This window comes from Osmerus mordax, chromosome 27 (assembly GCF_038355195.1).
Source record: "Osmerus mordax isolate fOsmMor3 chromosome 27, fOsmMor3.pri, whole genome shotgun sequence".
Classification (NCBI taxonomy): Eukaryota; Metazoa; Chordata; class Actinopteri; order Osmeriformes; family Osmeridae; genus Osmerus; species Osmerus mordax.
In genome coordinates, this window is record NC_090076.1 from 10165629 (window position 1) to 10180628 (window position 15000).

Sequence of the window (15000 nt, forward strand, 5' to 3'; positions counted from 1 at the left end):
GTGGAGGAGTGGATGAGTGAATAAGAGAGAAGGGCAGGGGAGCAAGGAGAGGTGGAGAGAGGGGGAGGAAGAGAGGGAAGGCAGAGAGAGAGAAAAGGAGGGAACAGGGAGAGAAAGTAAGGAGGGTGAGAGGGAGGGGAGGGGAAAGGAAAGAGAGGGAATGAGAGAGAGGGAGGGGAAAGGAAAGAGAGGGAATGAGAGAGAGGGAGGGGAAAGGAAAGAGAGGGAATGAGAGAGAGGGAGGGGAAAGGAAAGAGAGGGAATGAGAGAGAGGGAGAGGAAGGAAAATGCAGGAGGAAGCCAACAGAAAGGTATTGTGTGTCCTGCAATGGCCACCATACCCAGCAAACCCTGAAAACAATCAGGCCCAGTGTTTAGGGGGGAGGAGAGGAGGGGAGGGGAGGAGGAGGAGGAGGAGAGGTACCTCTGAAGCACCGTTATATATGGAGACCTGTGTGTCTGTGTGTGTGTCTCACTTGGGGTGCTTGTTGAACATGACGGGCAGGAACTCGTCCACCGGCAACATCCTATTAAAGGCCTGGGCGGCTAGCAGCTTCCTGGCTCCCTGATTGGACAGCGCATAGCCCAGCGTCCAATAGGAGTAGTCGGCCTCCACTAGGTTGTTGACACCCACTACGGATTGTTCCGGCTGTTGCACCTGCATCCTCTTCCTCCCCACGTAACTATGGAAACAGATATGCAACTATGGAGACAGAAATATTTAACTATGGACACAGATATACATATCTGTCTGCCTGTCTGCCTGTCCATCCTTACATGAGGTCCCAGTCCAGCTGGGTCTTGATGATGTCATCCATGATGGCCTGCAGACGTCGTTTGAATCTGGGTTCAAACCTCACATCATCCTCCAGAACCAAGACCTGCTGCAGGTTCCTCTCCACCACCTACACACACGCACCATATACACACACACACACACCATGTGATGGTACCTGTGTTTGAATGTGGCAGCATTCTTGTACCTGGGTGTGTGTACCTGTGTGTGTGTGTGTACCTGTGTCCATGTAGAGTGGTGACTCAGGAAGCAGCCTATCTCCCCCCGGGTCAGCACCCGTCCAGAGTAGGGGTCCTTGTATCCCGGCAACATCTCTATACCCAGAGCCTGCAGCTGGGATGAGTTCAGAGCTCTGGAGGAGGAGGGGGGAGGGGGAGGAGGAGAGGGGGGGGAGGGGAGGAGGAGAGGGGGGGGAGGGGGAGGAGGAGAGGGCGGGAGGGGAGGAGGTGGCAGAGGAGGTGGAGGTGGGAGGAGGTTATGGAGGTAGGGGGGATTTACCACCGAAAGAAGGTCTAAAACTGTGTGTGTGTGACCTACTTCCCGTCCACGGCATCGGTGACGGTAGCCTGCAGACCCAGAGCTGCCATGGTGCTCAGCATCCTGGTCCTCCTGTCCACACGACGCCTCAGGTTCACCAGGAAGACCTGGAAGAGGGGAGAGGAGGGGAGAGGTGAAGTACTGAACATGTAATGTTTTTGTTTATAGACTTTGTTTATTTCACCTCGTCAAAGTCCATCTTGTCCTGCTGGGTCGGGGGGGAGTACACATACTGAGAAGACTCCAGCCTGTGGTCAACTAGAGAGAGAGGAGAGTACACATACTGAGAAGACTCCAGCCTGTGGTCAACTACAGAGAGAGGAGAGGAGAGGAGGAGAGGAGAGGAGGGGAGGGGAGGGGAGGGGAGGGGAGGGGAGGAGAGGAGAGGAGGGGAGGGGAGGAGGGGAGGGGAGGAGAGGAGAGGGGAGGGGAGGGGAGGGGAGGGGAGGGGAGGGGAGGGGAGGGGAGGGGAGAGGAGAGGAGAGGAGAGGAGAGGAGAGGAGAGGAGAGGAGAGGAGAGGAGAGGAGAGGAGAGGAGAGGAGAGGAGAGGAGAGGAGGGGAGGAGAGGAGAGGAGGGGAGGAGAGGAGGAGAGGAGAGGAGAGGAGAGGAGAGGAGGAGAGGAGGGGAGGAGAGGAGAGGAGAGGAGAGGAGAGGAGAGGAGGGGAGAGGAGAGGAGAGGAGAGGAGAGGAGAGGAGGGGAGGAGAGGAGAGGAGGGGAGGAGAGGAGAGGAGGGGAGGGGAGGGGAGGAGAGGAGAGGAGGGGAGAGGAGGGGAGGAGAGGAGGGGAGAAAAGAGAGGGGGAAAGAGAGAGGGGGTAGGGAAGGAAGGAGAGTTAATCTGAAGAGGGTGACAGACTTGTTTATTTTTTCTTCTCTTGAGCAGAGGAGGAAGAAGATATGTAGAAAAGGAAGTGTGTGTTTATTTAGGTGTGTGTGTGTACTCACTCATGGCCTCAGTGATGGTGTGTGTGAAGCTCTCCTTCTCCTCCTCTAAGTTCTGATGTGCCTTCAGAGGAACAGGTAGGAACCCATAGTGTTCCCTGTTACACACATGCATCTGCACACCTGCACACACACACACGGGTAAAAACACAATCAGTCTTTTACGGGCAAGTCTGTGGCAATAAATGTGTGTGTTGCGTATATGTCTGTATGTGCATTGTTTATGCTTAACTGATCCATACAGATCGTTACCAACATCAAATAACCACACACACACACACACTCACAGACACACACACACTCATAGACACACACACACTCATAGACACACACACACTCATAGACACACAGACACTCATAGACACATGGCTCTCATTAGCATTAGTCTGACATCTTTCATTATTCTATGATGCGGTTATGAAACAAGCAGTGAGATAATAAACACACACACACACACACACAGATATACACACACACACAGACACCTAGAGAGGGGTTAACCCCACGACCCTGCTGACGCCCCGGGGCTGGAGGGAGAGAGGAGGGGTCGTGACCTCTGACCTGCCTGGCGGGCGGAGAAGGCAAAGACCATGATGTCATCGAAGGCCAGGCTGTAGTCGGGGTGGGGGGGGTGAAAGGCCAGAGAGAGGCTGGCGGCACGACGGAGGTCCAGCAGGAAGCTGCTGTGCACCATGGGAACAGGGAAACAACCCAGACGCCTCCACTCTCTGATTGGCTGATAGTCTGGAGTCCTCTTGTAGTAGCCCTGGAGGGGGGGGGGGGGGCACGAGGAGGGTGAGAGAGAAAGTGGGTGAGGAGCAGAGAGACAGGAGAGAGAGAAGCAGGGGAGTGGATGGCCGGATGGGAAATGTGAGAGAGAGTGGGGGAGAGAGAGGGAGAGAGAGTGGGGGAGAGAGGGAGAGAGAGGTTGGGCTGTACCTGGGGGGTGATGCCACACCAGAAGTTAGAGTAGAGAGACCTGGTGTCCAGAAGAGGAGCCACCAGAGTCAGGTTCTCCAACATCAGCAGGTCCAGAACCCTGGGGTTGGTCAGCAGGTTATCACTGTCTGAGTACTGGATGGGGGAGAGGGGGAGGGGGTAGGAGGGGGAACAGAGAGAGGTAGAGAGAGAGGATGGAGGAAGGAGAGGTACATGGTGTTAATAATCATTGACTTTCAGACTGAATCTCACCAGGATGTAGTCTACCAGATTATAATCTCACCAGGATGTAGTCTACCAGACTATAATCTCACCAGGATGTAGTCTACCATATCATAATCTCACCAGGATGTAGTCCACCAGATTATAATCTCACCAGGATGTAGTCTACCAGACTATAATCTCACCAGGATGTAGTCGGCCCACCGTTCGCGTGCGGCCTTCAGAGCTGCCTGCCTCAGTTTCATCACGTGCTGGAAACGAGATGGAGGCCAGTGCTTCGGTCCCCACTCATCCGTATAGGACCTGACACACACACACACGCATGCACATAAGAGAACACCATTTGCAACAATTGACATGAGCATGAATACATACACGCGAGGTAAACACAAGATTTTGTCACTGACAGAATTTCATCTTGGTGGGGAAGAGGAGAGGTGGGGAGAGGAGGAGAGGTGGGGAGAGGAGGAGAGGTGGGGAGAGGAGGAGAGGTGGGGAGAGGAGGAGAGGAGGAGAGGAGGGGAGAGGAGAGGAGGAGAGGTGGGGAGAGGAGGAGAGGAGGGGAGAGGAGGAGAGGTGGGGAGAGGAGGAGAGGTGGTGAGAGGAGGCGAGAAGAGAGGCCTACCTTGGCTCATCTAAAGGTCTCCACTCTACATAGTGATACTGGTCCTGGGCTCTTCTCAGCCACTCCCTCAAAATGGCTGTGGTGTTGTCTATATTATGGTCTGTCGCTGCCCTGAAACACACATCACGGTCTGTCAACATTAACATGTCAGCTACATGGTGTTATAGTGTGGAAACAACTGACTGAGAAAACTATCCCCAGATGATGCACGCACAGACACACACACACGCACACACACACACACACACACAGACACACACAGACACACACACACACACACACACAGACACACACACACACACACACAGACACACACACAGACACACAGCAGTGTGAGTCAAGCCTGGCAGGCAGCATGGAAACGTTCTGATGAAACCACAGGAGAACTACAAACAAACAAACTGCTGCTGGTCTGAGTGTTTGTGTGTGTGTGTTTAAGCCACTGTCTGCACACCTTGTACCATGTTGACATGTATAAATAGATACTGATGACATCAGACTCTTCAGAGCAACACACACACATGCACACAGGAGTTTTCCACAGTTTGCTGTAATATTCCCTGCTGTACCCTGTCCAGGATCAGAGTGCAGAGCAGCCAGACTCAGAGTGAGCATGTTAGTACAGAGCAGCCAGACTCAGAGTGAGCATGTTAGTGCAGAGCAGCCAGACTCAGAGTGAGCATGTTAGTACAGAGCAGCCAGACTCAGAGTGAGCATGTTAGTACAGAGCAGCCAGACTCAGAGTGAGCATGTTAGTACAGAGCAGCCAGACTCAGAGTGAGCATGTTAGTACAGAGCAGCCAGAGTCAGAGTGAGCATGTTAGTACAGAGCAACCAGACTCAGAGTGAGCATGTTAGTGCAGAGCAGCCAGACTCAGAGTGAGCATGTTAGTGCAGAGCAGCCAGACTCAGAGTGAGCATGTTAGTGCGTGTGGGTAACTCCCCGTCACACAAACACACACACACAGAAGAACATCATTCTCCTTCCTCTCCCCTTCTCTCCTTCTCCTCTTCCTAGTTCCTCCAGGATACATCTTCATTTCCTGTCGGCAGTCTGGACACACCCCCTCTCCACCCTCATGCTACCATGCGTGTCTGTGTGACCTGCCTCTTTGTAGTTTACAGTGACTTTATCTGCCTCATTATTTTACTGCCTGCAGTGATTTCTCTCTCTCTTCTTTCCCCCCCGTCTCTCTCCTCTCTTCTCTCTCTCTCTCGGACAAACATCTGGACAGCACATGCTTTGCCATGTCTCACCTGGCATAGGGTTTAGGTTGGTTGAGGGGCAGTTCTATGGGCGTATGTGAAGCCCTGTGTGACTTGCGTGTAAAAGGGCTATACAAATACATTTGGATTTGAGGGTGACCAGACGTCCGGATTTCGTCCGGACAGTCCGGTTTTCCAGCCGTTTGTCCGGGCCGCTTTTGCATGTCCTCCTTTTCTCCCTTTTGTCCTCCTTTTTGACCCTTCCTGCCCACCGTCGCAATTTACCACTTGCGTTGGCTTCAGTGCCAAAAAGAAATACCTCCTTCAAACCTACGTGGAATTCAGAACTCCACTTTGCCACTAAGAGCAGCACAGATCAATATCATGCCTTCTGTAAGCTCTGTCGCATTGATATAGACGTGAGTAGTAGGGGGAAAGGGGCTTTAGAGCGGCATGCTGCTACAGAACAGCACAAGGATAATGCTAGTTCTAGTTCTGCTGGGCTCCTTAACATAATGTTTTGCTCCGAACACAACAACAGCGGATGATAAAACAACCGCTGCTGAGTTGACCAAATGATTTCATGCTGTGAAACATCACCACTCTTACAGGAGTTTAGACTGCAGTTTATACTGTTGACTTACTAAAATGACAAATGTTATTGTCTTAATTTCATACTAATGACCCACCCCCCTCCCCCCGGTCAACAACTGTTTGGGATCGTCCTCCTTTTTGGCCCCAAGTGTCATCCTGTTCAGGGTCATGCTTCTGGTCACCCTACCTGGGCATTCAACCCCTCTCTTCCTCTATACCAGTGGTTCTCAACCCTGTCCTCAAGTCTGGACTGAAAAACAGCCTGGGACTTTGAAACGCAGACCGGCCCACGACCGTGTATTTTTTTTTTTTTTGCATTATTCTGTGGCCTTTTGACCGGCCAGTCTGACCCTGCCTGTCCTGCATGTTTTAAATGTTTCCCTGCTCCAACACACCTGATTCAAATGAATGGGTCGTTATCTAGCTCTGTAGAAGCCTGGTAACGAACATGCATTTGAATCAGGTGTGTTGGATAACACACCTGTAACAACTCATTCAAAACGAGTCAATTGGGAGAACGAGTTTCTGTTGGTTGAGAAACTCCAACCTGCATCGGTGACCGGTGATCATAAGACTTCATTTCCAATACTTTGCGGACAAAGGAAGGATCCTCTCTCTCTCTCTCCTATTAAAGGAGAAGAGACACACCGGGCCCAGGTGTGCCCAGGTGTGCCCAGGTGTGCCCAGGTGTGCCCAGGTGTGCCCAGGTGTGCCCAGGTGTGCCCAGGTGTGCCCAAGTGTGCCCAGGTGTGCCCAGGTGTGCCCAGGTGTGCCCAGGTGTGCCCATATGGCGTGAAATTAGTGCCAGGAGAGCGAGCTGTGTAAAAACGATTTGTAACTTGCAAAAATGATTTGTGTCTCTGTAGAAAATGATTCGTGTACTTGCAAAAAAAAGGTTTTGTGTCTCCGTAGAAGAAGGCAAGATTTGTGTACTTGCATAAAAGATTTGTAACTTGCAAAAAAGATTTGTGTACTTGTAAAAAAAAGTTTTGTGTCTCCGTAGAAGAAAAAGATTTGTGTACTTGCATAAAAGATTTGTAACTTGCAAAAAAGATTTGTGTACTTGTAAAAAAAAGTTTTGTGTCTCCGTAGAAGAAAAAGATTTGTGTACTTGTAAAAAAAAGTTTTGTGTCTCCGTAGAAGAAAAAGATTTGTGTACTTGTAAAAATAAGTTTTGTGTCTCCGTAGAAGAAAAAGATTTGTGTACTTGTAAAAAAAAGATTTGTGTCTCCGTAGAAGAAAAAGATTTGTGTACTTGTAAAAAAAAGATTTGTGTCTCCGTAGAAGAAAAAGATTTGTGTACTTGTAAAAAAAAGATTTGTGTCTCCGTAGAAGAAAAAGATTTGTGTACTTGTAAAAAAAAGTTTGGTGTCTCCGTAGAAGAAAAAGATTTGTGTACTTGTAAAAAAAAGTTTGGTGTCTCCGTAGAAGAAAAAGATTTGTGTACTTGTAAAAAAAAAGTTTTGTGTCTCCTAGAAGAAGGCGGGAACAATGCTCCCAAAACCATCTAAGCCAATCAAATATAGCCATTTCTGTGTCTAGTATGATTGGACATTTTCGTCTGTCTATCACACAAAGAAGTATAAATTAATGGATAAGAGTCATAGTACGTTGAATAGTTTTTTAATGTAAATATGTATACGGATATTTAATTAGACGACCAGTCATTAAACCTAGCATTAGTTGGACAATGTGCAGCTAAATTGCAGCCGGTAAGCATCATACCAAGCGTTCGCCATGCCAAACTAAACATGAGCTGGACACACTGGATAGATCTCAAATGTTGGCTGGGAAAGTTAAGCGCATAAATTAAAAAGATATGGATCTTTCACTCTAGAGTGTATTATTTACTGCCAGCTTTCATTTCAAATGAAAACCACTAACTATATTGAGTGATTTCGCGGCAGTTCCCTGCCATTTAGCTGCACATTGTCCAACTAAGGCTAGGTTTAATGACTGGTCGTCTAATTAAATATCCGAATACATATTAAATTAAAAAACTATTCAACTTACTACGACTCTTATCCATTAATTTATACTGTTAAGAGTGTGCTAACCGAATAATCTTTAAATGTTGCATTAAAGGTATATGCACATGGATATTTTGAACTACTTACCAAATGACTCGCCATTGAAATCATCAGCATTCTAGTTTTGTTCTTATTCTCTGACGTTCTTTGTGTGATAGACAGACGAAAATGTCCAATGATACTAGACACAGAAATGGCTATATTTGATTGGCTTAGATGGTTTTGGGAGCATTGTTCCCGCCTTCTTCTACGGAGACACAAAACTTTTTTTTACAAGTACACAAATCTTTTTCTTCTACGGAGACACAAAACTTTTTTTTACAAGTACACAAATCTTTTTCTTCTACGGAGACACAAAACTTTTTTTTACAAGTACACAAATCTTTTTTGCAAGTACACAAATCTTGCCTTCTTCTACGGAGACACAAAACTTTTTTTGCAAGAACACATCATTTTCTACAGAGACACAAATCTTTTTTTGCAAGTTACAAATCGTTTTTACAGAGCTCGCTTTCCTGGCACTAATTTCACTCCATATGCCCAGGTGTGCCCAGGTGTGCCCAGGTGTGCCCAGGTGTGCCCAGGTGTGCCCACTTAACAGCTGAGGAGGGGGAGGCCATCACAAGAACCACGTTACAATACGATAACCTTGTAGATTGTCTTGCTGTGTTCTGTATTCATGTACAGAGTGAAGCATGTTCTGCCATTCCATCATTCAAACTAAGACAAGTGATTCAGGATTTTTACATTCAATACAAAATCTTTCTTCGTGGGGACTTCAGTAAGATGGTTCCATCCCAGCTCAGACCTCTGGGGTTCTCTTGTCATTACATTACAAACTGTTCTGTGTGAGCTTTATCATTACATGCACCAATAAAGTCAATCTCCAGCTGAAATGGACCTTCCACTTCATCACCCAGCGTGAATCCAATAGTGTTAACCTCTCTCTCTTTCATACATACACACACTGAACCCATTTTCCTTCCTCTTCCCTTCTCTCCTTCATTTATGTCTTCATTTCCTGTCGCCTTAATTTCCTGTCACCAGTTTGGACACAAACACATGCTACCACGTGTGTGTGTATGACCTGCCTCTTTGTAGTTTACAGTGACTTTATCTGCCTCATTATTCTGCTGTGCTTTCTCTCTCTCTTCTCTCCCCCGTGTCTCTCTTCTCCCTCTCTCTCTCCTCCCTCCCTCTCTCCATCTCTCTGTCTCACAAACATCTGGACAGCACATGTCTGCCATGTCTCACCCAGGCATTCCATCCCTCTATACATCCATCCCTCCCACCTTCTCCCCATCCCACTTTCCCTCCATCTAGAATGGAAGAATGGATGGATGGATGGAGGAATAAACAAATGGACAGGTGGATGGATGGGTAACCCCTAACCCAACACACCTCTCTCCCTTGCATGCTTGCTCTCCTTTGCTCTCTCTCTCTTTAACTCTCACACTCACAAATTAACTCATCCATCTCTCATACTGAGCGCTCTCTCTAACGTCTTCTAAACATTCCCACGCTCCATCAGTCATCCAAAACATACAGTTTCTCGGTGCCGCAGGAAAACTCTTATGAACACAGACATACTGACAGTATACCTGCATGGCAGGGAGCAGGAGAGAGATATGCAGGGGTGCAGGGAGCAGGAGAGAGATATGCAGGAATGCAGGGAGGGAGGAAGAGAGGAGGGAGGAAGAGAGGAAGGAGACAGTGGGAGGTTAGGGCCAACCTGTTCTGAGCATCTGGGAGGCCTGAGGGAAGGAGGGGTGGAGGGAGGGAAGGAGGGAAGGAGGGATGGAGGGAGGGAAGGAGGGGTGGAGGGAGGGAAGGAGGGAAGGAGGGGTGGAGGGAGGGAGGGAAGGAGGGAGGGAGGGAAGGAGGGGTGGAGGGAGGGAGGGAGGGAAGGAGGGGTGGAGGGAGGGAGGGAAGGAGGGAGGGAAGGAGGGGTGGAGGGAGGGGTGGAGGGAGGGAGGGAAGGAGGGAGGGAAGGAGGGGTGGAGGGAGGGAGGGAAGGAGGGGTGGAGGGAGGGAGGGAAGGAGGGAGGGAAGGAGGGGTGGAGGGAGGGGTGGAGGGAGGGAGGGAAGGAGGGAAGGAGGGGTGGAGGGAGGGGTGGAGGGAGGGAGGGAAGGAGGTGGTGTTGGAATGAGAAGCAGAGGGAAATCAGAGCTTCAGACCAGCGGAGCTCCAACACCCCTGTGGACTGACAACAGGCCAACCCGGTGGTTCTAATCAAACGATAACAATAGTTCACATTGTTATAGCAGCTTTTACCATTTCTGTCAGGAATGGAAAATATGATGACATGAGAAAGACACACACACCGCACCTGACCTCTGACATCACCTGACCTCTGACATATCATAATCAACCCCACAGAGTGTGTGCGTGTTGGTGCATGTGTGTGTGAGTGTGTGGGTATTCTGACAACACAGTAATTATGTAATGGTTCCTGCATTCTCTTCATACCTGGTTTGTCACACACACACACGTATACAAACGTACACACGCGTACACACACACACACACCCATCCTCAGGTCACCCACCTGGAGAAGCACTTCCATACTGTCTTATAGTCTGTTATGTGTCCATGTCTGTCTGTCTCTCATTCTCTCTCTCTTTAAAACCCAACATTCTTTCACCGTCTCTAGTGAAAGAGTCTCTTCCACTCAGTGTCTGACCTCACCCAGGGTTAGGGTGGACACACACACACACACACACGTCAGAGTAAAGTGACCAGGCTTGCAGGATCCAGTCTGCCTGTGTGCAGGCAGAGAGTGTGTGTGTTTAGAGTGTATATTTATGTGTGTCTGTGTGCCCGTCTGTCTATCTGTGTGTGTGTGTGTGTGTGTGTCTGTGTCAGGCTGCCCCTGGCTCTCTTTCCTTTGTTAGTTAAACTAGCTCACATAAACATGCCAGTTCACACTCATTTGTCAGTCAGGGGGGGGAGGGGTCTGGTGTGTGTATGTGTGGGTCTGTGCACATGTGTGTGTGAGAGACCCTGGCCCACTGACACACAGGACACTCCTCCAGAAGAACCAGGCTTGACTAAGGATGGGAGTGACACCAAAACATGCTCTTCTATCAGGGACTACCATCAGTCCGATCACCGCCATACCCTGCCCGCATCACCGCCATACCCTGCCCGCATCACCGCCATACCCTGCCCGCATCACCGCCATACCCTGCCCGCATCACCGCCATACCCTGCCCGCATCACCGCCATACCCTGCCCGCATCACCGCCATACCCTGCCCGCATCACCGCCATACCCTGCCCGCATCACCGCCATACCCTGCCCGCATCACCGCCATACCCTGCCCGCATCACCGCCATACCCTGCCCGCATCACCGCCATACCCTGCCCGCATTCCTCTCACAACAACCCGCTAACCAGCCATACCCTGCCCGCATTCTACACGCGCGTATGCCCTCATTTGATCTGCCCCTTCACAAGATTATGCACGCTTATCCTTTCATCCTTATCTCTCCATCTCTCTTTTAAACTTTACGCGTCACTTCCCGGTGCTGCCAACCGGCGCCGCCTTTTCTCCCACTGTCAGGGCAACTCAGCGTCTAGCCTTGCCGCGGGGCACCTCTTTCTTTAGGCCCCCGGTTTGACAAGTTAGACAACTGTGTCTCGGCTAACTTTACAGCGCAGCGGGTCGTCCTACCTGGACGTTTAAAAGCTGCTCATTTCCGTTGTTCCGTGCTGAATCAGAGAGAACACCCTGTTTTCCGCGCAGCGCCTCTTTCATCTACCTCTGGCATGCAATTAACGGCCAGGCACGCGAGGTGAGAGCGTCGTAAACCCAGCCACAGGTCTCCTCCACGCGGACAGACTCCTGACTCCACACAGCCAAGCGAGCGAGGACAAGTCTACCGATGCTGGCTACCTCGTGTTAAAGCTTAACTACAAAACCAGACGCGCTGGCGCGGAGTTAGAACATGGTGTTCTGAACTACGTTGTGATAGCGTCTTAAAGTTAGTTGGTCGCTCGCATCTCTTACCAGATCGCTATGCGCTCCTTCGGGTAGTCAAGTCTGTCGATGCAGCCCAGGTAATGTGGCAGGCTGTGCGCAGAGTTGCGAGCCAGAATGGCGATCATGACTTTTGGCTTCAGAAGAGACGACTCGGTTCGGACCGGATCCTGCACGAGCGTCGGCAGGTCTGATGCGGTACCGGGTACTAGGGCGACCATCAGCGCGCAGAACAGCCGGGCCTCCACGCCTCCGAACGCCCGCATCATACCGAGATCACACCGCTAGCACGGTCCGAGCTCCGCCGAGGCTGAAATGAGAGAGAGTAGAGGTTGGAGGGAGGAGTGGGAAGACCAGGAGAGAGGAGAGGGTGGGTGGGTAGGGAGAGGGGCTTGCCTCTCGTTCTCAAAAGCAACTTCCTCCCCCAACCTATCTACAGCGGTGTGCCGTAGTTCGGTCAGACTCCCGGTGCGGCGAGCCAGAAAGCAGTGCACGCGGGTAGCATGCAATCAGGACACCCGTTTCTGGAGAGCCGTCTTCCAGTTTAACTTAACCATTTGGTTCTAAAACTATCTGCTTAATAAACATATACAACTATCTTCTTAATAAACAGGTTGCAGTGTAAACCTACAGGAAGGTCAAAGAGTCAAAGACATACTAGACCTTCAGCTCTCTGTGTTAAACTAAAGGCATGCTGATGTTGTCATAGTTTCATCTGCCACAGTATACAAGTGCAAGGGAGAGAGAGGGACTAGGTAAGAGATGTGTAGAAATCGGCCGAGTCCAGGGTGTCCTGTAGCGCCCCCTAGTGTCACCTCAGAGCAGCTGCACAAGCACCTCTCACTGGGCTCCATCCAGCCTGCTCTGTCCTGCAGGGAGCTGGGATGGGCGGTGACGCGGTGACACGCAAAAAAACTGTAAAAAATAAATAAAGACAATGTCAACCCCTGCACTCTCTCCCACACTCACTCTAACACACACACTCTCAGACTCTTCACTCACTCACTCTCTCTCCCACCTCCCCTCTCTCTCTCTCTCCCAAACTCACCCCTCTCTCTCCCTCTCTCTCTCTCCCTCTCTCTCTCTCCCAGGGTACTCAGCCAGATGGTGGTGAAGCACTCCAGATGTCATAGGGCAGAAACACACACACACACCCTGTCACTAACATTCTCCCAACACACACACACAGAATGACCAAATAATCTCTCTCCCCCTATTGACACACACACCCATGTTAAAGTGCTTGATGACTGCAAATGTATTCTATCTCTCAGACTCAGCATAGGGAGAAAGAGGGGAGGGGGAGAGGATATATGTGTGAGAGTGTGTGTGAGAGTGTGAGAGTGTGTGTGTAATAAGTCTTACAGTCCTAGTTAGGACAGCGTCTCACCTGCAGTTCTCCTGGATGCCCACCAGGGGTCAGAAACCTGCCTACTACTCTGCTGGGACGCGTTCCAACACTGACAACAGGCCCCTGGAGGGACGAGTTCCAACACGGTGTTTGTGCACCCTTTCCATTCCCGTCAGGAGGAGCTCTGTGATTGGTGGAATGGAAGTCTCCTCCTCTTTGCTGCAAACAATCCTGACAGTGATCTCTCAAAGGAGAAAGTGAGATGAAAGGTGTACAGAACACACACACACAGACGCACACACACAGATGCACACACACAGACGCACACACAGACAGACGCACACACACACACAGACGCACACACAGACAGACGCACACACGCACAGACACACACACAGACACACACACACAGACACACACACACACACAGAACATGACAGCTCAGGTGTTTTATTTTTAATAGAAAAACAAACATTACTGAAAATAACATGAAAACATCCCATAATGAGTGGAGGCCTGTTCCATAAAGGCTCAAATAAGTTGGACTTAAAGTCCCAAACCTGACTTGAATTAGCTTAACAAGTCAAGCGGGGCTAAAGCGGTTCCATAAAGGCCAATTTCAGCTCACGCAGTCCTACTTATTCAAGTCAGATTTAAGTAGTCAAGCTAATTGCGCGTGCACCCTATTCTTAAGCAGCCCGAGAGGTAAAACATGGATCATACAATCCACCACGGCAAAAGCAATGCACACAGCCACGTGACTTCTTCCAGAAAGAACGTTCCCTTTAAGCCTTGTACTATGACAGCTCCCTCATCCACCGCTTCATCAAAATGAAACGACACGCCATGATTGACGTGAACGATAGGCTACGTAGGTCGAAGTCCTTTTTATAGAACTTTACTTCGTTGATTAAAAAAACAGACACCCTCTAAACACATTACATTAAATTGACTTTTTTGACATTGTTTTATAAATAGCCTACTAGTAATCAATACATTATCAAGTAGCCTAACTTTTTAACATGTTTTTTGTGTTTTTTTGAACTACGTTGAGCTGGCTTAATGGAACCGAATTAACTAGAAATGAGTCCGACTAACTGACATAAGTCTGGCTTATTCGGTAAACTCTTTATGGAACAGGCCTCTGGACAGACTGCGTCTCCATAACAACCACCTGTTTCCCTCTGACTCCATCACAGTGTGTGTGTGTGTATGTGTGTGTGTGTGTGACAAGATTTTAATACTGTAAAGCTGAACAGTAAAAAGCTGAAAGGGAGAGCAATAGTACAACACACACACACACACAGCAATTTAACATATTGACGTAACACTGCTAATCAAAACTAAGGAAGTACAATGTGTGTTTTTACCTGTGTGTGTTTATTACTCTGTGTGTGTTTTTACCTGTGTGTGTTTATTACTCTGTGTGTGTTTTTACCTGTGTGTGTTTATTACTCTGTGTGTGTTTTTAACTGTGTGTGTTTATTACTCTGTGTGTGTTTATTACTCTGTGTGTGTTTTTAACTGTGTGTGTTTATTACTGTGTGTGTTTTTACCTGTGTGTGTGGTTAAGCAGAGACACAGCAGTGACAAAACTGAAACACTTTAAAAAACTAAAGAATAAAAAAGGTTCTTCAGAGGTCAAGAGTTCACCCTCCCCCCTTAGTCTCTCACTCTCCCTCACCTACCTCCCCCCCCTCCTCCTCCCCACCTCCCCCCCTTAGTAAAATATCTGGGTGTCTCTCTCTTTCCCTCCCTCTCCCTCCCTCCCTCT

The 15000-nt window shown here is 49.3% G+C and overlaps 1 protein-coding gene and 1 long non-coding RNA gene across 2 annotated transcripts in view; both read right to left on the reverse strand.

Annotated features, from left to right (window-relative positions):
- Positions 1-12166, reverse strand: part of colgalt2b (collagen beta(1-O)galactosyltransferase 2b) — a 13778-nt gene extending 1612 nt beyond the window's left edge. Inside the window, exons 1-11 of the mRNA XM_067230452.1 lie at positions 11906-12166; positions 4063-4173; positions 3623-3740; positions 3216-3350; positions 2838-3042; positions 2280-2399; positions 1518-1591; positions 1334-1440; positions 1016-1148; positions 778-905; positions 477-683 (exon numbers count right to left, since the gene is read on the reverse strand). Of these exons, the coding sequence (XP_067086553.1) occupies positions 477-683; positions 778-905; positions 1016-1148; positions 1334-1440; positions 1518-1591; positions 2280-2399; positions 2838-3042; positions 3216-3350; positions 3623-3740; positions 4063-4173; positions 11906-12144 (1577 nt within the window). The 5' untranslated portion in view covers positions 12145-12166. The remainder of the gene's footprint in view (positions 1-476; positions 684-777; positions 906-1015; positions 1149-1333; positions 1441-1517; positions 1592-2279; positions 2400-2837; positions 3043-3215; positions 3351-3622; positions 3741-4062; positions 4174-11905) is intronic.
- A 1494-nt stretch (positions 12167-13660) lies between these two features.
- LOC136936990 (uncharacterized) lies at positions 13661-14894 on the reverse strand. The gene is made up of 2 exons (XR_010875202.1): positions 14783-14894; positions 13661-14698 (listed from the first exon to the last, which is right to left on the reverse strand). It is a non-coding gene; the product is annotated as an uncharacterized lncRNA (long non-coding RNA).
- Positions 14895-15000: the final 106 nt, after the last annotated feature.